The sequence below is a fragment of the Lemur catta genome, chromosome 1, assembly GCF_020740605.2.
Source record: "Lemur catta isolate mLemCat1 chromosome 1, mLemCat1.pri, whole genome shotgun sequence".
Classification (NCBI taxonomy): Eukaryota; Metazoa; Chordata; class Mammalia; order Primates; family Lemuridae; genus Lemur; species Lemur catta.
The window spans coordinates 109,300,155-109,321,377 of NC_059128.1; the positions used below are offsets into that span (position 1 = coordinate 109,300,155).

Below are 21,223 nucleotides of genomic sequence, written 5' to 3' on the forward strand. Positions count from 1 at the left end.
AAAGACCCGGGGACAGCAGCCCCGTACAGCAGACACCCCGCAGATGCAAAGATGGAGAAACTGGGGGGCGGGGGGCGGCGAGCCGCTCAGGCCAGCCCTGCCCCCTCCTCACTGGCAGTGTGGCTTGATCTGCAGAAAGGACATCTGTCCCCATGGAAACAACAGAACTGGGGGAGGGGAGGCTGGTCCAGCTGGTGTCACTTCAAGGTGACAGTCAGGCCAGAGACCCTGGGGGGCTGGGAAACACCAGGGAACCCCTGACTTCCTCACTCCCCCCCCCCACTTCCAGGCCTGCCCGGGGTCGGGGGGAGATGCTGGCTGGGGAGGGGGCTTATATGGGAGTCTGGTGAGTCCCCAGAGCCCCCTCCTCCCGGGGGCCTCTCCAGTGGGCTCTGGGATTCCCAGATGACCCCTCACATCTCTTAGCACCCCCAAATCACCACATACTCTAGCTTTGCTTTATTCATGGGTCTTTATTGAGTGTTCAGGGAAGGGGGATCTATCATCATAGAAATGAGGACAGGGGTCTCAGGACAGGGCTGCTGTACCCCCTGGAAGCAGTCATACCCTCACGTAGCCACCGGTGGTGGGGTCCTCTTTGAGTGCCCCACTTCAGGGAGCCCTCTCGGCCTTGGCTGCCCAGCGGGGCTTGGGCCGGGAGAGACCCTGGCCATGGGGACATAGTGACTGGGCTCCGGGCTGGGGCAAGGTTTAGGGGTCTGATTCGGGTAGTGGGGGACAGGCTGGGGAAAAGAGGTTGAATAGATGCTCTGGCCTTTCTGGTCCTTCCCGGGGGTGGCCTGCACCTTCCCCTCTCCAGGCCCGGCCTCATTCTTCTTTGGGGAGCCCCGAGGCCGGAACAGGACGTTGCTGTACAGTGGATTTCCTAAGGGGCATCGGGGGACAGTCACTTGAGAGAGCCCGGCGCTCTCCGGCCCACCTCCGGGCCCTTTGTCCCATATTTCTGGAAAACGCGAGTGTGAGGGCCAGGCTTCGCCATCCCCTCGGAGCCCACCTTCCGTCCTTCCCCAAGACTGGATGGGGGGTGCCGGGTGCGGGGCCGATGCGGTCTGTCCTTGACACGCGGCTGCAGTTCCCGCGTTCGCCACGCGAGGTCGCCCGCGGGCAACCCGTCCACCCGCCGCACACCTGCGTCCAGTCCCTGGCGGCGGCGGCGGCAGCCCCAGATCCCAGCGCCCAGCGCGATCGCAGCCACGGCCCCCGCCGTCGGCAGCACATAGAGCAGTCCTGGGGTGAGGGTGGGGGCAGGGCAGTGTGAGGGGGAAGGGCGCACAGGGTGCGGGGTGGGCTGGCGGCGCTGGGGGAGGGACATGCGAGTGGGGCTCACCTGGGAAGCTGGAGGTCAGGTTCGCGTTCAGCGTGGGGTCTGCAGAGAAGAAATCTATGTCGCGGGAGGGTGTCCCCACCTTCAGGGCCAGCCTCCTGCACCCTCTGACCTCAGAGCTCCCTCTCACTCCGTGTGAGACCACAGTGTTCCTATTCTGCTAGGTTATGTGACTTAAGGTAGGTAGGTGCTCACTCTGAACCTCGGTTTCCTTTTCTGAAAAATGAGGCTCGCCATTCCCATCTTGTTGGGTTACTGTGGAATAACTGCCAGTGTATCTTTTATGGTTTGGGTTTTTTGTTTTTTAGAGACCGGGTCTCATGCTGTGGCCTGGGCTGGAGTGTAGTGGGTGTCATCATAGTTCCCTGCAACCTCGAACTAACTGGGCTCAAAAGATCTTCCCAAGTAGCTGGGACTACAGGCATACGCCACGGCTCCTGGCTGTTTCTTTTCTTTTCTTTCTTTTTTTCTTTCACTTGCTTTTTTTTTGGTAGAGATGGAGGTCTTACTATGTTGCCCAAGTTGGTCTTGAACTTCTGGCTTCAACAGATCCTCCTGCCTAAGCCTTTCAAAATGATGTGATTACAGGATTACAGGTGTGGGCCACCTGGCCATGCCTCCTGTTTTTTGAGCCTCTACTCTGCGGCAAGCCCATTTTTCAGATGGGGAAACTGAGGCTCAGACTGTCTAACTCACTTGTCTGGGGTCCCACATCCAGGAGGCAGCAGGGAGCTCCCCACTCCTTCCCTGTTTCAGAAAAAAGCACCCTTCCACCAGCCTGAACATTTGTGTCTTGCTGGATAATCAGCATCACAGATAATGGAAAGAGCCACTTGTGTTTATTGAGCACTTACTATGTCCCTGGCCCTATACTAAGCACTTTAGCTATAACCACTCTAAATTCACCCAACCTGGCAAGGAAAGCACCACTAGCTGTATTTTGACAGCTGAACCAACGGACACAGAGAGGTCAAGTTACTCACCCAAGGTCACACAGCAAGTATATGACGAGGAGGCTTGAATTCAGGTTTGTGTAACTTACATGAACTCCAGCCAAAAGCTCTGAATGCTGTGACTAAAATAAGGTCCAGCACCCACAACGCCTTCATCTTGCAGCTGCAGAGGTTGGCAGGGGGTCCCTGCAGGCTGCCTAGCTGCTGTTCTAGGGGCGAGGAGGCCAGCTGTGCAGAGCTGGACTGGAGCCAGCTCCCTTCTTAGCAGCTGCCAACGCGTAGCCTGGCGCCTCCGCTACCCCGCCTCTGCTAATTGCTAATTGCCCCCTTGACGTTGGAGGGGTGCGGGGGCCGGGAAAACAGTCATAACACACCACCCTTGAGGCAGGCGGCAGTGGGCGGGTCCTGCCCCCTGGAAGAGTGTGGGTGTCTCTTGGGGCTGGGATCCAGGTGCTCTGTTCTGCCAGATGGAGGCTGGGCACGTGCCCCAGGCCAGCAGTAACCACCTACAAAGCAGAGTCCTCAGCCTGGGGCAGCTTGGTCCCAGGCACCTGCACAGGTTTGGCCCATAAGGGGTATCATGGTAGAGTGGCAGGCACCTGTGAGCTGGGCTTTAGAGGAACCGTGCTGCATCTCTGCCTTGTGTACTGCCCAGGACACATCTCAGCCCCCTCCCGGCCTCAGCTTTTTCATCTGTAAAATGAGATGCCTGGCTTTGCTGATCTAGAAAGTTCCTTTTGGCTTTTGGAGTGGATGTCTTTTTTTCTTTTTTGTTCTTAAAGACCGGATTTCCCTGCTCTGTCACCCAGGCTGGAGTGCAGTGATGCGATCACAGCTCACTGCAGCCTCAAACTCCTGGGTTCAAGTGATCCTCCTGCCTCAGCCTCCCAAAATGCACAGGCGTGAGCCACTGTGCCCAAACTAAGAGTGGCTGGCTTTCAATTCTGGATTCTAGAATTCTAGAATTCTCTGCCCTTATACATTCTGAGACTGCAAAATTCTAAGGGTCTATTTCAAGTATTTAAGACACCGCAATTCTAAGGCTCTAGAATTGTTCCTTTATTTCAGTCTTTCTCAACCTTCTTTTCATTATCTGTCCCCAGGGAGACTTTTTAGATGTTTTTGAAACCTTAATCTCTTCCTCCATGAAATTTTAATACCACAGAAATATTGTAAATCTGCTTATGTTCCAGTATGTGTATCTAAGCTTTATACATAAAAAGGGTAAGATTTGGTTTTGGCTTTTTTTTTTTTTTGCCTCCCAAGAACCAATATTCACCTCCTTAGGGACAAGACATACTTGAATTCTAAGAGCCTAGAATTTTCTGTCCTTATGATGCTAGAAGAGTAAGGTTCTATTTTGTGGTTCAAGATTCTAGAATCGGGCCGGGCACAGTGTCTCACGCCTGTAATCCTAGCACTCTGGGAGGCCGAGGCGGGAGGATCGCTTGAGCTCAGGAGTTCAAGAGCAGCCTGAGCAAGAGTGAGACCCGTCTCTACTAAAAAAATAGAAAGAAATTAGCTGGACAACTAAAAATATATATTAAAAAATTAGCCAGACATGGTGGCACATGCCTGTAGTCCCAGCTACTCGGGAGGCTGAGGCAGGAGGATCGCTTGAGTCTAGGAGTTTGAGGTTGCTGTGAGCTAGGCTGACGCCACGGCACTCTAGCCTGGGCAACAGAGTGAGACTCTGTTTCAAAAAACAAAAAAAAATTAAAAAAAAAAAAGATTCTAGAATCGTCCTAGGTGCAATGGAAATGTACACATATGTTCATGAAAAGACAAGCCCTTGAATGTTTGCAGCAGCTGCCTAAATGCCCACCAGTAGGACATTTGGATTAACAATGGTGGTAGAGCCATGTGCTGGACTATTCCATAGCAAGGAAAAAGAATGAACCACGGCTACATGCAGCCACGTAAATGAATCTCCCAGACACCAAGCCGGACACAACAGAGAATCCCCATGCCTGCCCAGCACACACAGTCCCTGCTGTCAGTGACTCCCTTTAAAAGAAATACGAAATCAGGCCAAATAGGTCTACGCCGGTAGAATTCAGGACAGCGGAGGAGGAAGGGAGCAGCTGTGAGGGGCGACCAAGAGGGATCTCTGGGAGCTGGAAATGTGATGTTCTTGAGGGGGAGGCGGTTGCAGGGGTGTGTTCAGGTTGTGCAAATCTACCTAGTTGGACACAATATATGCATTCATCTGTATGTAAGACATACTTCAATAGCACTTTTAAAAAGATTCTGAAATCTTTTTTTTTTTTTTTTTTTTGAGACAGAGTCTCACTCTGTTGCCCAGGCTAGAGTGCCGTGGCATCAGCCTAGCTCACAGCAACCTCAAACTCCTGGGCTCAAGCGATCCTCCTGCCTCAGCCTCCCAGGTAGCTGGGACTACAGGCATGCGCCACCATGCCCGGCTAATGTTCTCTATTTTTAGTAGAAATGGGGTCTCGCTCTTGCTCAGGCTGGTCTCGAACACCTGAGCTCAAATGATCCTCCTGCCTCGGCCTCCCAGAGTGCTAGGATTACAGGCGTGAGCCACCGCGCCCGGCCTCTGGAATCATTTTGATCAAAACTCCAAAATTAGGCCAGGCATGGTGGCTCTTGCCTATAATCCCAGCACTCTGGGAGGCCGACTTGGGAGGATCGCTTGAGGACAGGAGTTTGAGATGTGCCTGAGCAAGAGCGAGACACTGTTTCTACTGAAAATAGAAAAATTAGCCAGGTGTGGTGGTGGTACATGCCTGTAGTCCCAGCTACTTGGGGGGCTGAGGCAGGAGGATCACTTGAGCCCAGGAGTTGGAGGCTGCAGTGAGCTATGATGATGCCACTGCACAGGTGACAGAGTGAGACCCTGTCTCAAAAAAAAAAAAAAAAAACCTCCAGAATCATATGTTCTCAAGAGGAATTATGATGGTGATATTTTTGGAACAGAAGTCAGTAAACTATAGCCCATGAGCCAAATTCAGCCCACTGCCTGTGTTTTTAAATAAAGTTTTATTGGAAACCAGCCACTATAATTCACTGACATACTGCCTATGGCTGCTTTCACGCCACAGCAGAAACCACGTGGTCCACAAAGCAGAAAATATTCACTGTGAGGCCCTTTCCAGAATGTTCACCAAGTTCTGGGCTAGAATGCTAAGTTCCAGACCAGGTTCTGTGATTCCAGAATTTAATGTTCTCAACTTCGCAGGATTTCAGTTCCTAAGAGTCTGATGTGAAGAATTTAGAGTTTTATGTTTCTAGGAGTTTAAGATTCAAGTCTTTTTTTGTTTTTTGATTTTTTTTTTTGAGACAGAGTCTTGCTCTGTTGCCCAGGCTGGAGTGCAGTGGCGTCATCATAGCTCACTGCAGCCTCCAACTCCTGGGCTCAAGCCATGCTCCTGCCTCAGCCTCCCGAGTAGCTGGGACTACAGGTGCCACCACATCAGGCTAAGAGATTCCAGAGTCTTAAGATTCTAGAATCTTCCCCATTCCACCTCCCTCTCTCTCTGTTGACTGTCATACCTGCATCCACTAGAAGCTGTGTCCCGTTGCCATCGGCCTGGTCCAACTCAGGAATCTCTATGACCGCCCAGCACACATAGTCCCCGCTGTCATTGAGGGTCACATGGTCCAGCCACAGGGTGAGAACCCCAGGTGCCCACCAGGAGAGGTGGCCCCGGGGCCCGCAGACCCCCAGGCTTAGGCTGTCATTGGTGATGTATGGCTGACACAAGATGTCACCGTCCTTTGTCCATCCGACCCTGAGTTGTTCCCAGGCCTGGGCCTGTGTCACTTGGCAGGCCAGGGTCACCTGAGTGCCCTGCTGAACCCGCAGCAACTTGGGCTCCTGGTGCACGTGCAGGCTTGTGGCTCCTTGTAGGGCTGGAGGAGAGAAGAGGTGGGTGAAACCTTTCTTAGTGTGTGCATGTGTGCACATGTGTGTGTGTGCGTGTGTAACTCACCCCCTACTGAGCCTACAGTAAGAGATTGAAACTGCACTGTCTGCATGATCTTAGAAGGTCACTTCTCCCTGAGGCTCAACAAGCCCATCTGTAAAATGGGTATAACTTGCTCAGCTCTTGTGGAATTTTGAGATGGACTCCAGCTCTCAGCGACACAAATATCACCTAGTGTGTGCCACACCCTATGCTGGGTTCGGTGGACACAAACACAGTGGTTGACCAAAACAGACAAAAATCCCTGCCCTTGGGTGGGTGCATCTTTCGTCCCAGCTACTTGGGAGGCTGAGGCAGGAGGATCACTTGAGCCCAGGAGTTCAAGGCTGCAGTGAGCTGTGATCACGACACCTCACTCCAGCCTGGGCGACAGAGCAAGACTCTGTCTCAAAAAAAAAAGAAAAGAAAAGAAAAGAAAAGAAAAGAAAAGAAAAGAAGAGATGAGGGAGACCCTATTAATACTTATGGAGGGTGGTTAGGGAAGACCTCTCTCAGGTGGTAATGTTTCAGCAGGGACCCGAATGGTAAGAGGTCACCAGTGGGGGAGGGAAGGTACAAAGGAAGAGTGTTTCAGGTTTAGGGAACAGCATGTGCAAAGGCCCTGGGGCAGGACCGCGCCTGGAGTGTTGGAGGCACAGCAAGGAGGCCCGTGTGGCTGGAGCAGAGTGAGCAAGGGGGTGAAAGGGAGGAGGGGAGGGCAGGGAGCTGCCAAGCGGGTTGTGCAGAGCCTTGTGGGCTGCGGGGGTGGGGTGGGGGTGGGGATATGCAGGCAGCTTACTTTGTAATCTAAGTATGATGTGAAACTAAGGGGGACTGTGAAGGAACAGGGTCCAATTTCAGTTTTAACCCAATGATCTGTCTGACTCCTAGGTGAACACGCCCTACGGAGCTGGAGGTTCAGGGCCGGCAGCTGGGAGACCAGGGAGGGGGAAGCCACGCTGTCCAGGCCGCGGTGATGGGGTTGGGACTGGGAGAGCAGTGATTATAGTCTCAACAGATTTTGAAGTTTGCCCCCAGAAGAAATGGAAGTGGCTGGAATTGGGGGACAGGGAAAGAGAAATGGTGGACTATCCCCAGATTTGCACTTGAGGATGGGTGAACAGTGGTGGCCTTGGGCCAAGATGCCACACGCTGAGGGAGGACCCACTGGAGTAGCAGGAAAAAGCTCGCTTTTGGTCGTGGTGAGTCTGAGCTGCCTATTAGCTCCCCTAGAAGGTGAGGTCCTGGCCGGGCGCGGTGGCTCATGTCTGTAATCCTAGCACTCTGGGAGGCCGAGGTGGGTGGATCGTTTGAGCTCAGGAGTTTGAAACCAGCCTGAGCAAGAGCGAGACCCCATCTTTACTAAAAAATAGAAAGAAATTAGCTGGACAACTAAAAATACACAGAAAAAATTAGCCGGGCATGGTGGCGCATGCCTGTAGTCCCAGCTACTCGGGAGGCTGAGGCAGGAGGATTACTCGAGCCCAGGAGGTTGAGGTTGCTGTGAGCTAGCCTGACGCCACGGCAGTCCAGCCAGGGTGACAGAGCGGGACTCTGCCTCAAAAAAAAAAAAAAAAAAAAAAGTGCGGTCCCATCAATTGCCTGGCATTTGCGATCCCACTGCAGCGAGGCTAGGGAGATGGCATCGGGGGAAGGGTACGAGGAAGCCGGCACAGCAAGTGCAAAGGCCTGGAGATTGGATGAAGCCTGGTGTGTTGGGGAAATAGAGAAAGAAAACCCTGGTGAGGTGCAGTGGCTCACACTTGTAATCCCAGTGCTTTGGGAGGCCGAGGCGGGAGGATCACTTGAGGTTAGGAGTTTGAGCCCAGCCTGGGCAACATAGTGAGACCCTTACCAAAAAAAAAAGAAAAAAAAGTAGCAGGGCATAGTGGTGCCTGTAGTCCCAGCTACTGGGGACAAGGCTGAGGCTGGAGGATCGCCTGAGCCCAGGAGTGAGTGGCCTATGATCGATCATGCCACTGCACTCCAGCCTGGGCCACAGAGTGAGGCCTGGTCTCTAAAAAAATAAAATAAAAGAAGAAGAAAGAAAAGCCAGCTGGCGGGAGCAAGTGGGAGGGAGGGAATGGGAGGGAGAGCAGAGGCCCCTTCCTGAATCCTCCCACCCCATAAGGTTCCGAATGTCACAGGGAGATTGATCCTGTTTGGCAGAGCAAAGAGAATGCAGTTTAGAGGGGACCCGGCAGCTGGGGTGACAACACGGGGGAGTGCAGAGGGGAGGGAGGCCCAAGTACTCACCCCAGAGCTGCAGTAGCAGGAGCAGTGCTGTGCCCAGGGACCCCATCCCTGGCCCACCAGGCCCCCTGTCCCAGCTGAAGCCCATCCTCCCCCACCCCTCTTCCACTCCACAGACTTCCTGCCACAATCTCCGCCCCCCACTGCAGAGGCAGATGTGACACCACCACCCAGGGCCAGACGGCACACATCCGGCGTTCCAGGCTGCTTAGGGCTCCACTTCCTGCCACCTCGTGCCTCAGTTTCCCCAGAATGTTTTCGATCTGAAAGGCAGTGTGCATATGGGAGTGGTGGCGGGATGGGGAAATGGATCCCAGGGAGTGGAAATCTTTCTGGACGGCTCTACATAAACACGTCTGTGCATCGGGGGGGTGGTTTACAGTGGACAAGCAGGTGGCCCGGAGTGGCCGAGGGGCCAGCGACAGAGGCCTGAGTGGGGGGTGGATTAAATGGACCGATCCCTGCCTTGATCAGTTTGCCCCCAAAATGTCTCGTCTTGGAGCTCAGAAGAGTGGATTTCTGATGACTTTGGGTCTTACCGTAGGTGTGGGGCGTTCTCCTGCCCTCTGGGCCTGGGGAGAAGCTTGGGGGCCTCCAGTTGAGCGGTTTCCTAAGTTCTGGGGCCCCTCCCGGCCTTGCACCCCCTCAGCCCCCAGTTGGTAGTGTCCCCCCGAGAGGAGGTGGCAGACTCAGAGACCTCAGTGTCTCACACCCAACCGCAGAGTGACCTCCTTCTCACTCGGAGCTGAGAAGCCAACATCTTCGAGTCGTCCTCCCAACCACAGCGAGGCCCCTGTGGTGGCGCTGTTCCTGCCTGCACCTAGCCCCACTCTGCCCCTGAACACTTTCTGAGGCTCCATTCAGCCCCAGGCCCTTCCGGGTTGATGAGGGAGGCAGAGCTGGACACAGACATTCTTAGCCCCGTGGATTCTGGGCTGGCAGGAAGGCTTCTGCAGGAGATGTTAGAGACTGAGGCTTTGTGGGATGTATAGGAGTTCGGTTGTAACGTGAAGATGGAAAGGAGGCATTGGAGGCTTTCTGGGCAAAGACCTTAGCTTTTTGGCTAATGCGAGGCGCGTGAAGGAGGGCTAGACCAGTTAGCAACAGATAAGGTGTGTGGGGAGGCTGAGGCACAGGAGGGCTAGAGGTGATGTCGAGGTCACACGCAGTGTCGGGGATCGAGCCCCTTGTCTCCTAGCCTGGGGCCCTCTCCAGCTCAGACGTCACTCCCAGAACTGCAAGGCGAGCCCCGTGCGCGGGAGGTCCGGGCTCCCAGCGACCCCAGCCGGGAACTACATTTCCCAGCGCGCTGCGGCGGGCGCGCCTGCGCACTGCCGGCAGTGATGGGGCTCTAAGCGGGGGCGCGGCGACGGCTGGGGCTCGGTGGGCCATTGGCTACCGGCAGCGGCAAAGGCAGCTTGGGGACTCGAAGAGTGAGCGGGACCCGCGGTCCGGGCCGGGGGGACCTGGGCTGCAGCCATGGAAGACCAGAGGGTAGGACGGGGCGGGGCGGGGCGGGGCCCTGCAGCGAGGGAGGCCGAAGGGAGGGGACCAGGTGTTGCCGCAGCGCCCTCCCCCCTCCGCCCCAGCTGCTCTGCGGCCCAGGCCCCACCCTCGCCGCCACCCGGTCCGGATCTACCCCTCCCCCAATTGGGGACGCAGCCCCTCCCCCATCATCTTGGCCTGGGACCAGGGGTGTCCCCCCCCGTGTCCCCCACCCCGCCCAGCATCCCGGTCCCGGCTGAACCCCATCCCCCACGCCTTCCATCCCAGAGGAGGACCAGGTGTTCCTGCTCTGGGCGACCTCTCCCAACATGCCCACCCCACCTTCCTCCCTCCTGGCATCACCTTCCTCAACATCTCCCTTCCTCCTCCCCACTTACCTGGCATCCCCCTTCCCCAAGCCCCACCTTTGTCCAGGTAATCCCTTCTGCTTGCTAATCCCTGTTCCAGGTAGGCCTCATGCTCGGGGTGTCCCCTCCCCGGGTTGGCTCCTGTTCCTAGACTATCTTTTAGCCCAGGCTATCCCGTCTCCCTGGGGTTTTGCTTTCCAGAGATAACCCTTTCGCCAAGCTAGCCCATTTTCCAACAGGCATCCTTCTCCTCTGGGGGTCTCCGCCTCTGAGCTAGCCCCCCATCAGCGCTGACACACCACGTGTAGGTTGTGGGTGTCAGGTTGAAGGCTCTGCACTCAGGCAGGCCTGGTGCACCGATCTTGCACCTCCCTGAGAGGCTCTCTCTGAGCCTCAGTTTCCTCCACTGTAAAATGGGGGTGCCCACCTGCTCAGTGATGGATATAGGGGCAGACAGGGGCAGACAGAGCTCCACTGCATCTCCTCCCTGGGTTCCACGAGGGCAGACCTGTGAGCCCAGGTGGGGCAGCCTGGCCCAGCTGCGGGGCTGACCTGCCTGTGTGCACGTGTGTGCGTGTGCATGCATGCATGCATGTGTTCTCATGTGTGTGTCCGGGGCAGGAGGCGTTGCGGAAGATCATCACAACATTGGCCGTGAAGAACGAGGAGATTCAGACGTTCATCTACTCCCTCAAACAGATGCTGCTCAACATGGAGGTGAGGGCGGCTGCAGGGACAGAGGATGGGTGGTAGGAGGGCGCAGCCGCAGGAACTGGCTAGTCACCGTGGATGCCGTGGGAGGCTGGGCCCTGACTGGCCACGTCCAGGTCTCAGTTTCCCCAGCTGAACACGGGCTTTGGCCAATGCCGGCTATTCTGACGCAGGCAAACTCGGCCAAGGTGCAGGAGGACCTGGAAGCAGAGTTCCAGTCCCTTTTCTCCGTCCTGGAGGAGCTGAAGGAGGGCATGCTGATGAAGATTAAACAGGACCGTGCCAGCCGGACCTACGAGCTGCAGGTGGGGCTGGGGGTCACCCCCTGCCAGCTCCGTGTCCCTTAGACTCAACAAAGCCCAGCTGGCCTTGGCATCTTCCTCCACGTTTCTGGTCTCTCCCCTGGCCATGGCCCATGAACCCGCATCCACCTGCACCCCTTGTTAATCCCCTCTCCATCCTCACCCCCTACGTCTGGCTCAGTGCATCCCCTCCTGTCTTCACCCAGTGCCCCAGTTTCTCAGCCCTTCCCACTGGTCCCCCAGATCTGACCATATCATCCTGGCTCCTACACCTCCCATGGCTCCCATGGGCTCTCATGCTTCAAGCTGGGGTCCCCTGGGCTGCATCCCAACATCCTGGGCAACTTGCTAACATACCAGGTTCCTATCCCCAGGGAGTATGGAGCCCAGGGGCTCAGGTGTGGCCTGTGCATGGAGTTTTTAAGGAAGGGATTCCCCACGTGATTCGGATGTATGGCCAGGAGCCAGTCTCCCTCTCCCACCTGGAGTTGGAGGAGGGACGGATGCCATCCTGGGGGTGGAGCCCTGAGATACCATGCCCTGTGGAGGTAGAGTCATTAAGAAGTCCTGCCCCTGGGTGTAGCCACAAGAAGGCCCCACCCACCATGGCACTCAGGTTCCTGGAGGCACTGGGGAACCCTCCAGGGTTGGAGGCCGTGGGGTGAGCTGTCTCTGCCCTTGGCGCCCTCCCCCCTCCGCCCCCTCTGCCCTGCTTATGAGTGCCACGCCCCCCACAGAACCAACTGGCTGCCTGCACGCGGGCCCTGGAGAGCTCCGAGGAGCTTCTAGAGACGGCTAACCAGACCCTGCAGGCCACAGACAGCGACGACTTTCCTCAGGTGGGCAGCTCGGATGCTGCGCCTGTAGGGTTGCCAGAAAAAACACGGCGCACCCAGTTAAATGCACCTTTCGAATAAATGAATAATTTTTTAGTATAAGTTTAGCCCACCCAGGCAACGTTTAGCATAAGTATATCTCAAAGATTGCAAGCCGTGTGCTAAGAGTGTGTTTGTTGATCAGAAATTCAAATATATTAATGAATAAATTTTTTAGTATCAGTATATCCCATGCAATGCTTAGTATAAGTATATCCCAAGTGACACATGGGCCATATTCATTATTTATCTGAAATGCCAATTTAGCTGGGCACCCTGTGCTTTTATTAAATCTGTCAACAGTATGCACTGGGCACTGGGCTAGAGATTGGGTGGGGGTGGGAGCCTGTCCTCTGTCTTCGGGGCACAGTCTGGGAGGGTATGTCCGAGTTTCTGTCCCAGGGCTTGGCCAGTGGCTGGCACATGGGTCTCGGCTTTCATGTCTGGCTAGACACATCTTTGATTCGGTAGAGACAAATCTTTGAATTTTGTTCTGTCCTTCTCTCTAGGCTGCCAAGCAAATTAAAGATGGGTAAGATGCTGGGATCTGGCCCCCGTTGCAGTGCCCTGCCCTTGCAGTGAAGGTGGGGACACTTGGGGCATGGGGACATGGGGAAGGGGGTTCCCCCCATCCCACGCACATCTCAATCGACCAGGCCTGGGGCGCCCCTGAGACACTTGCCAGCAGATTGCTTCCACCTCCTTCCCCACAGGGTGACAATGGCCCCTGCCTTCCGGCTGTCATTGAAAGCCAAGGTCAGCGACAACATGAGTCACCTCATGGTGGACTTTGCTCAGGAGCGGCAGATGCTGCAGGCACTCAAGTTCCTGCCTGGTGAGAGGGGGACACACTGGAGGGCAAGGATTTTGGGGAAATGGCCCAGGGGTCTGGGAGGCCTTGTGACAAGATGTGGAGTAAGGCTGACAGTCATGTGTCTGAATCCTGAGAAGGCCACGCCGTCTGGGGGGTGGAGCCCTGAGAATGCCACATCTGGTGAGGATGGAGTCCTATGAAGCCCCACCCCTGGGCGTGGCTGGAAGAAGGCTCCACCCACCGGGCAGTGGCGTCCTGGGGGAACCCTGCCCCTAGTGGCCATGTCCCTTGGGGAAACAGGCTCTGAAGATACCCCACGCATGGTGGATCTCCAAAGAAAGCCACACCTCCAATTGGTAGACAGATCTGGAAAATCTCTGCTTCTAAATGATGGAACCCTGAGAAAGCCTAATTTTTTAAGTTGCTTGAACCCTGAGAGTGCGTTCCCCACCCCTGTCCTTTGGTGGCACCTTGAAGAGGCTCCAGTCCCAGTTGTGGGACCCAGAGTTGGCCCCATCCCCAAGGCTGTCTACCATATGGGTGGGCACGGCACTTGCACCCTGGGTACAGGACCCTGACCCCTCTGCATCTGTCCTGGGCAGTGCCCAGCGCCCCCGTGATCGACCTGGCCGAGTCCTTGGTGGCAGATAACTGTGTGACCCTGGTGTGGCGCATGCCGGATGAGGACAGCAAGATCGACCACTATGTGCTGGAGTACCGGCGCACCAATTTTGAGGGCCCACCCCGCCTCAAGGAGGACCACCCTTGGATGGTCATTGAAGGCATCCGGCAGACGGAGTACACCCTGACTGGTAAGGCCGTTGCGGTGACCCCAGCTGCTGAACAGCTGGCCCAGCCTCCGGGCTCCCGTTTCACCACGAATCAACCCCAAAGCTCATGGGGTCTGACAGCAGCCTGACCAGGTATATCCGAAAGTAATAATAAGGAAAGTGACATTGATGACAGCTACTGCGCCAGTCATTGAATGCTTCCTATGTGTTGAGCGTTTTACCCATACGTCATGGGTATCATTATCACCACCGTTTTACAGACGGGGGAAACTGAGGCATGGGACGTGAAGCCACCCTTCTCTGTCCTCTTGTCTCTGCTGTCCAGCTACCGGTCATGCAGTGATTCTAATTTATCAAACATCAAGCGTACCAGGTGCTGTCCTCGCGGCAGGGATCAAAAATCTCTTCCCTGCTAGAGCTGGCATTTTGGGGGCACCTTTCAAGTATGTGGGGGTCTTCTTGGCAGTTGTAGGAAATCAGGAAGCCTGGGGAATCCGCCCAGCTGGTGAGAGGAGGGTCTGAAGGATGGAAAACATGGGGGTCCCTAATGAGTTTTAAAAGCCTCCTGGGGCAAGGTGGCTCATGCCTGTAATCCCAGCGCTTTGGGAGGCTGAGGCGGGAGGATTGCTTGAGGCCAGGGGTTTGAGACCAGCCTGGGCAACATAGTGAGACCCTGTTTCTATGAAAAATAAAAAAATTAGCCTGTTGTGGTGGCTCCTGTAGTTCCAGCTATGTGGGAGGCTGAGGCAGGAGGATCGCTTGAGCCTGGGAATTGGAGGCTGCAGTGAGCTATGATGATGCCACTAGACTCCAGCCTGGGTGACAGAGTGAGACCCTGTCTCTTAAGAAGGAAAATAAAAAAGCCATTCTGGGCCGGGCGCGGTGGCTCACGCCTGTAATCCTAGCACTCTGGGAGGCCGAGGCGGGTGGATCGCTCGAGGTCAGGAGTTCCAGACCAGCCTGAGCGAGACCCCGTCTCTACTAAAAATAGAAATAAATTATCTAGACAACTAAAAATATATATAGAAAAAATTAGCCGGGCATGGTGGCGCATGCCTGTAGTCCCAGCTACTCGGGAGGCTGAGGCAGTAGGATCGCTTAAGCCCAGGAGTCTGAGGTTGCTGTGAGCTAGGCTGACGCCATGGCACTCACTCTAGCCCAGGCAACAAAGCGACACTCTGTCTCAAAAAAAAAACAAACAAGCCATTCTGAACCAGGGGAAACCCTAAGGGGCGGGGAGAGGCTTGCTGACATCTTAACTATCACCATTCACTAGCTGTTCTTAGGCTGTAATCAGCCTGTAGTTATCGGTAATTAGCATACTTGGTTAATAATGAGCATGCTAATTGTAGGCTGGAAAAGTCATCAGCTTGAGCCAAAGAGGCTGAGAAGCTATTGGTTTATCCTTTCCACGAGAATCCAAATAAACACACAGACACACAGCCCTCTTTTTAAATAGGATTCCACAGACCTCTCCTCCTGGCACTCCCGCCTTTTGGTTCTGTTGTGTTTTGCTGTAGCTTTCTATTTTGAAATAATTATAGATTCACAGGAAGTTGCCAAAACAAACGAAACAAGGACAGCAAGGACCTGTGTGATTCAGTATCAAAGTCAGGAAATTGCTGTGGTTGCAGTCTGCCGAGTGGCTTCACACTTTGCCAGTCTTGCACACACTCTTGTGCATGTGCACGGCTCATTCCGTGTGATTGTCTGCCACGTGTGAATTCGCGAAACCACTGCCACAGTAACCACTGCCATGGCCAAGGTCTGTTCTAGCACCACGGGGCTCCCAGGCGCTACCTTTAGAACCACACCCTCCCGCCTTTTCCAAACTTGCAACTGTGTGAATTCCTCCGAGCAGGAAGTTGGGCCCATCCAAATTTGGACAGAAATGAGGATACTGATGAATACAGCTCATCTATGGGGTCATTGGTAATCCGCTGTTTCATTGATGGAGTGGAAAAGTAGGAAGTTTGAGATTGTGTTTAGGACTCATGTTCCTCAACTCATCTCATCCTCTCGAGAATCCTGTTCAGGGTGGGGCACGTGATTGTTAACTTGAAGGGAAGGAAACTGAGGCACGGACTGCGTCCTGACTGCCAACAGGCAGATGGGTTCCATGTTTTTGAAACTGAACTTTCTGGGTGGTGCTTGTAGCTCAGGGGCAGCGGATGGGTGTCACTGAGCACCCCGCTGGACTCTCAGAAGAGGGGAGCGGAAAGGGAAGGGGGAAGCGGTTGGTGTGGGCACGTGGAGGAGGTGACAGCCAGGCAGAGACCCCAACAGCCCAGCCTTCGAGGCAAAGGGAAGAGGCTGTTCAAGGCCTCAGAGGAACAAGTGCTGAGTCCTTTACATTTGTAGAAAGGTGAGAAGAAGAACAGGCTTTTACCCTGAGGGCAAGGGGAGTGTGGAAGGTGTCAGAGCTGTTTGGGATCCCCTGAGAGTGGGCATTGAGGAGGACAATGTCCAGGAGTCCCAGACACGTGGGTCTGGGCTAGAGGCTGGGCTGTGGGTGCCGTGGAAACAGAGGTGGCAGGCAGGAGAGGGGAGTGCCAAGGGAAGAGAATGTTCCAGGAGGGAAGGTGTTGTCACCCAGGAAGTCCAGCAAGATGGAGGCTGCCAAGGCCAGGGGAAGAAGAGGTCTAGCTTGATAAAAATGAAAGACTAGATCAGGAAGGTGGAGAATCTGTGAGTAACCACGCATGGGTAGATCCAGGGTTGCACCAAGTTCCTCAGTCACCTTTGCTCCCTGCAGTTGTAGCTCTGAGAGCCACCAGATGTGCAGGCAGATTTCCCCCAGGGGTGCTTTCTGTTAGCTGGGCAGCAACTCTACTTACTACAGTACAAAGTCCCAGGGCCAATTCTGATTGGCCAGTTTGGGTCATGTGCCCATCCCTGAACCAACCACAGTGACTGGGTCATCAAGCACCCTGATTGGCCTGTCTGGGTTGGAGGCAGAGTTAAGTAATCCATAGCCCCGCAGGTGGGTGAGGATAAGGACAGCTTCTCAAAGATGAAGTGTTGTCTGTAAGGTGCTCCTTAGCATCAGGGCAGTGAGATTATTGGGAGAGGTGACCAGCTTTCACCCATGGCTCAGAGTCTCAGAGTGTGCACAGTCTTGACATCCCTCTGTCGCCTCGCAGGTCTCAAGTTTGACATGAAATACATGAATTTCCGTGTGAAGGCCTGTAACAAGGCAGTTGCGGGCGAGTTCTCCGAGCCGGTGACCCTGGAGACACCAGGTGACTGGCTCCTGCCCCCACCCTACCCTGACTCCATAGCTTCTCCCTTCCAGGGCCCCCGAGACCAATGTGTAATGAGAATCCTCTAATCAGGGTTCTGTGGCCTTTTTTGCCCTGGCTGCCAGGAAGCTCAGAGCTCAGTCCACAGTGGCTTCCTTACCCTGAGTGTTTGGTACAACCCTGCTATTGTCCTTTGCTTCTAAAGTTGATCCCAGTACACCCAGATGGTTTTTATACACCTCCCCTCACACACACACACACACACACACACACACACACACACATACACACACACGCAGTCTCTCTTCCAAAAAATGGATGAATCCTTTGTAGAGTTGGGTATGGGCTATCAGTAGTGAAGACAGATTCCACAGCTTCCCAGAGTGACACCTTTGCATGCCCTGCTCGGAAGTCACTCTGCAGTCTAGCCTAACTCCCTCATGTAGTTCAGCCCCTTTCCTGGGGTTAATCCTCAGAGAAGGCACAGGGTAGTGCAATAGGCTTGAAAATGCCTCCAGACCTGAGAGACCTTTAGGCAACGACCCCTTGGTCCTCACTCCTCTGGCTGCATGTTCTGTTCCTCCTGCCATTTCCCACCTTGTCTCTCTTGGTCTCTGCTTTTCTGTCTCTGTCTCTCTCTGAGCCTTTGTCTGTTGGTCTCTCTGTCTCAGACTATGTCTCCTGTCTCTTTCTGTTCTCTGCCCCAATCTGGGTCTGTCTTGGTCACTGTCCGTCTCTCTCTGTCTCTCTCTGTGTCTCTCCGGATTTCCCCATCTCTGTGACTCCCATGTCTGCCTGGCCCCAGCGTTCATGTTCCGCCTGGATGCGTCCACATCCCACCAGAACCTGCGGGTGGATGACCTCTCCGTGGAGTGGGACGCTATGGGCGGGAAGGTGCAGGATATCAAGGCTCGCGAGAAAGATGGCAAGGGGCGGACAGCATCTCCCGTCAACTCCCCGGCCAGGTAGCCTGCCCCCTCTTGTCCCCGAGTCTCTGGTGGAGGAGATCAAAGTGGACATGGACACACAGAGCCCAGCGTGGTCAGAGCTGGGGTGGAGGCAGAGACCTGGGGCTGGAAGGACCCAGAGAATGAATAAGGCAAAAGATGATTTTGAATGGGGTTTTGATGGTTGAATGGGAGTTTTCCAGATGAGACAGGGTACAGGCGTGTTCTGACATGAATATGAGGGGCTCAGTGTATAGAAAGAGCCAAATGCTGTCAGAGACTGACCAAACATCCACAGTGGCTCGGGTGGACTAGGGAAGCCCTCCTATGGGGGAGGTGACAGCTGACCTGAGCCTTCCTCTTCCCTGCCCCACACAGAGGTACTCCATCTCCCAAGAGAGTGCCCTCAGGTCGTGGGGGACGGGATCGTTTCACAGCTGAGTCCTACACGGTGCTGGGTAAGGAGGGGAAGAAGAAAGGGAGATGGGAGTTTGGGGCAGGGCCCCAGTGGTGGAGCTGGAGGGAGAACTCTTTTGGCTGGAGAAAGAGGCAGCCATCCACAAAGTTTCCAATATTGGAAAGGTCCCAATAACATGTGTTGCTCTGGCAGTGAGGGATTGGGAATATTTGGGGATGATAGATTACTGGGGGAAGCCAGAGTTTATGGAGCTAAGGAAAGAGGGTCTGGGCTGAGAAGTGGCTAGGCAGGAGCTTGCGGGCGATTTCCTAGAGTCTCTGGAGTAGCTGGGATTTGGGGAGCAGCTGGGTTTCTGGAGTAAGGCAGGAGTTTGAGGAAGTGGCTTACAGTGTGTGAAGGAGCCAGAGAGAGTAGCTGGTGGCTGAGGAGAAGCTGAGACAATAGGTAAGATCAGAGGAGAAGGTAGCACCACAGGAATGACTGGGTCTTCTGAAGAAGCTAGAGTTAGTGGAGGAACTGGAGTTTGGGGGAATTGTTATTGTCTAGAAAAGAGCTGGAGAAAGAGGCTAAGGTATGAGGAAGTCTGTAATATCTAGGGAGGAGGAAGTTGGGGAGCAGCTGGGGTCTGGGGAGTAGCTAGGGTCTGATACAAAGTTGTGGTTCTCTGGAGGATCTGAATATTCAGGGAGCATCTGAGATTGGTGAGAGTTGGGGTTTGGGGAGAAAGCAGAGGAAGATATTGGGGCTCTTTGGTGTTGCTGAGGTTTGAGAGAGAGAGATAGCTAGTCCTTGGGCCTAGGCAACTTGTGGTTGAGGGAGTAGCTGAGATCAGGGAGGAGCAGAACTGGAGAACAAATATATTAATATACAGGAGTCTATCTTGTATCTGAGGAGAAGCTGGGATATGGAGATGAGCTGTGAACTGGGAGGGGCAGGAGTGTGAAGAGAAGCTGCATTGTGGGGAGTAGCTGAGGTGGCAGATCTGGGGCCTGGGGAGGATCTCAGGGATTAGCTGAGATCTAGAGAGCATCTGGACTCTGGTTGGCATTGAAGCCAAGGAATGTCACAACTCAGAGGGTACCTGGAGAGAGTAATTGAGGCCTGAGGAGTATCTGGACCCCAAGAGAAGCTGAGGCCTAGAGAGTAACTAGCTTGGGGAATACCTAGGGGCCCTCCAGGCCTTAGGAGTAGCTGAGGCATGGGAGAATCTTCCCTCCACCAGGAGTTGGGGTCTGGGTAGAATCTGGATTCAAAGAACAACAGGAGGGAGTCACTGAGTCTTGGGGAGTAGCTGGACTCTGCCAGAACTGGGGATGAGAGGGAGTATCTACACTTGAGGACTTGAGACTAATGGGTATACTAGGAGTCTGCCGGTTTCAAGGGTTTGAGGATTATCTAGTTTCTGGGAAGAACTGAGGGGGATCTGAACACGGGGTGGAACTTGAGAAAGTTTCTAAGGCCTGGAAGTGTCTGAAAGAAGTAGCTTGGGGTTGTAGAGAATCTGGAAGGAGTAGCTGAGGCTTGCAGAGTATCTGGGCTTAGTGAGTCTCTAGAGGGAGTTGGCAAAGCCTAGGGAATACCTGGCCCTACGAGTATCTGGGGGGAATAGCTGTGGCATAGGGAGTATCTGGAGGGAAGAGTTGGGCCTAAGGAGTATCTGGGGGAATAGCTGTGGTGTAGGGCGTACCTGGGAAAGGCTGCACCTTTGTGGAGGGGCATCTGGGACCGGGTTCTACCCAGTTCCCTCTGCCCGCCCCTCCCCACAGGGGACACACTGATTGACAGCGGGGAGCACTACTGGGAGGTCCGCTATGAGCCAGACAGCAAGGCGTTCGGCGTGGGGGTGGCCTACCGCAGCCTGGGCCGCTTCGAGCAGCTGGGCAAGACGGCCTCGTCCTGGTGCCTGCATGTCAACAACTGGCTGCAGGTCAGCTTCACGGCCAAGCACGCCAACAAGGTCAAGGTGCTGGACGCCCCCGTGCCCGACTGCCTGGGTGTTCACTGTGACTTCCACCAAGGTAGTGACCCCAAGCCCCAGCCACCACCCCCAGCTGCCTCTGCTCGAGTTCCTTCCCTTGTCCTCACCCTGCTTCTGACCACTGCCCCCATCTGTCTGCCCCACTCCACCCTAGGCCTCCTGTCTTTCTACAATGCCCGCACCAAACAAGTGCTGCACACCTTCAAGGCCAAGTTCACACAGCCGCTGCTGCCCGCCTTCACGGTGAGCCACTCCCCGCGGCCCTGGGGTAGGAAAGGCTGGCTCTGGGTGCTGGGCTTCAAGGCTGAGCCTCCCTCCTGCCCCGACTCTCCCCCAGGTATGGTGTGGCAGCTTCCAGGTAACCACAGGCCTGCAGGTGCCCAGCTCCGTGTGCTGCCTGCAGAAGCGGGGCAGTGCCACCAGCAGCTCCAACACCAGCCTCACCTAGGTCACCGAGCACCCACCAACCCAGCTGGAGTATTTAGGGGGATCGCCACCAGGCCTGGCGGCCTCAGCCAGGCATCCTCCTCTTACTTGCTGCTTGGAGCGTTAACTCCTGATAGGGGGTCACCAACAGAGAGTGGGCACGAGGCGGGTCCTCCTCCCTCCTTCACCTCCTAATAAAGGTCTCACACTGGCCAGGCCGCGGTACTGGTTCTTTGGGGCCAGGTGGTTGTGCCTGTTGTGTGGTGCTGGGACCTCAGTATTTCCAGCTGTTAAATGGGCTTTTCTTGCAGGGTAAGGTGGTGGGTTTTGCTGAGCTGATAATCACTGGATCCATGGGCCCCTCACTCCCACCTCCCAGGCAAAGC

The 21,223-nt window shown here is 54.9% G+C and overlaps 2 protein-coding genes across 3 annotated transcripts; one reads left to right on the forward strand and one right to left on the reverse strand.

Moving 5' to 3' along the window:
* Positions 1–453: 453 nt before the first annotated feature.
* On the reverse strand, positions 454–8,561 carry TMIGD2 (transmembrane and immunoglobulin domain containing 2). Its single transcript, XM_045545056.1, has 4 exons — positions 8,484–8,561; positions 5,815–6,174; positions 1,349–1,402; positions 454–886 (listed from the first exon to the last, which is right to left on the reverse strand). Exons 1-4 carry the CDS (start codon positions 8,527–8,529, stop codon positions 570–572), a joined length of 777 nt encoding a protein of 258 aa, XP_045401012.1. The 5' UTR covers positions 8,530–8,561; the 3' UTR covers positions 454–569.
* A 1,243-nt stretch (positions 8,562–9,804) lies between these two features.
* FSD1 (fibronectin type III and SPRY domain containing 1) lies at positions 9,805–21,055 on the forward strand. Of its 2 annotated transcripts, none has more exons than XM_045545036.1 (13): positions 9,805–9,974; positions 10,955–11,050; positions 11,218–11,349; positions 12,084–12,185; positions 12,731–12,753; positions 12,935–13,056; positions 13,638–13,847; positions 16,970–17,068; positions 17,874–18,033; positions 18,394–18,473; positions 20,200–20,451; positions 20,566–20,654; positions 20,749–21,055. In XM_045545036.1, exons 1-13 carry the CDS (start codon positions 9,960–9,962, stop codon positions 20,857–20,859), a joined length of 1,491 nt encoding a protein of 496 aa, XP_045400992.1. In that variant the 5' UTR covers positions 9,805–9,959; the 3' UTR covers positions 20,860–21,055. The 2 variants fall into 2 exon arrangements, with proteins under 2 accessions (XP_045400992.1, XP_045400999.1); XM_045545043.1 differs by having other exon boundaries at positions 20,200–20,360.
* The last annotated feature ends 168 nt before the right edge of the window (positions 21,056–21,223 follow it).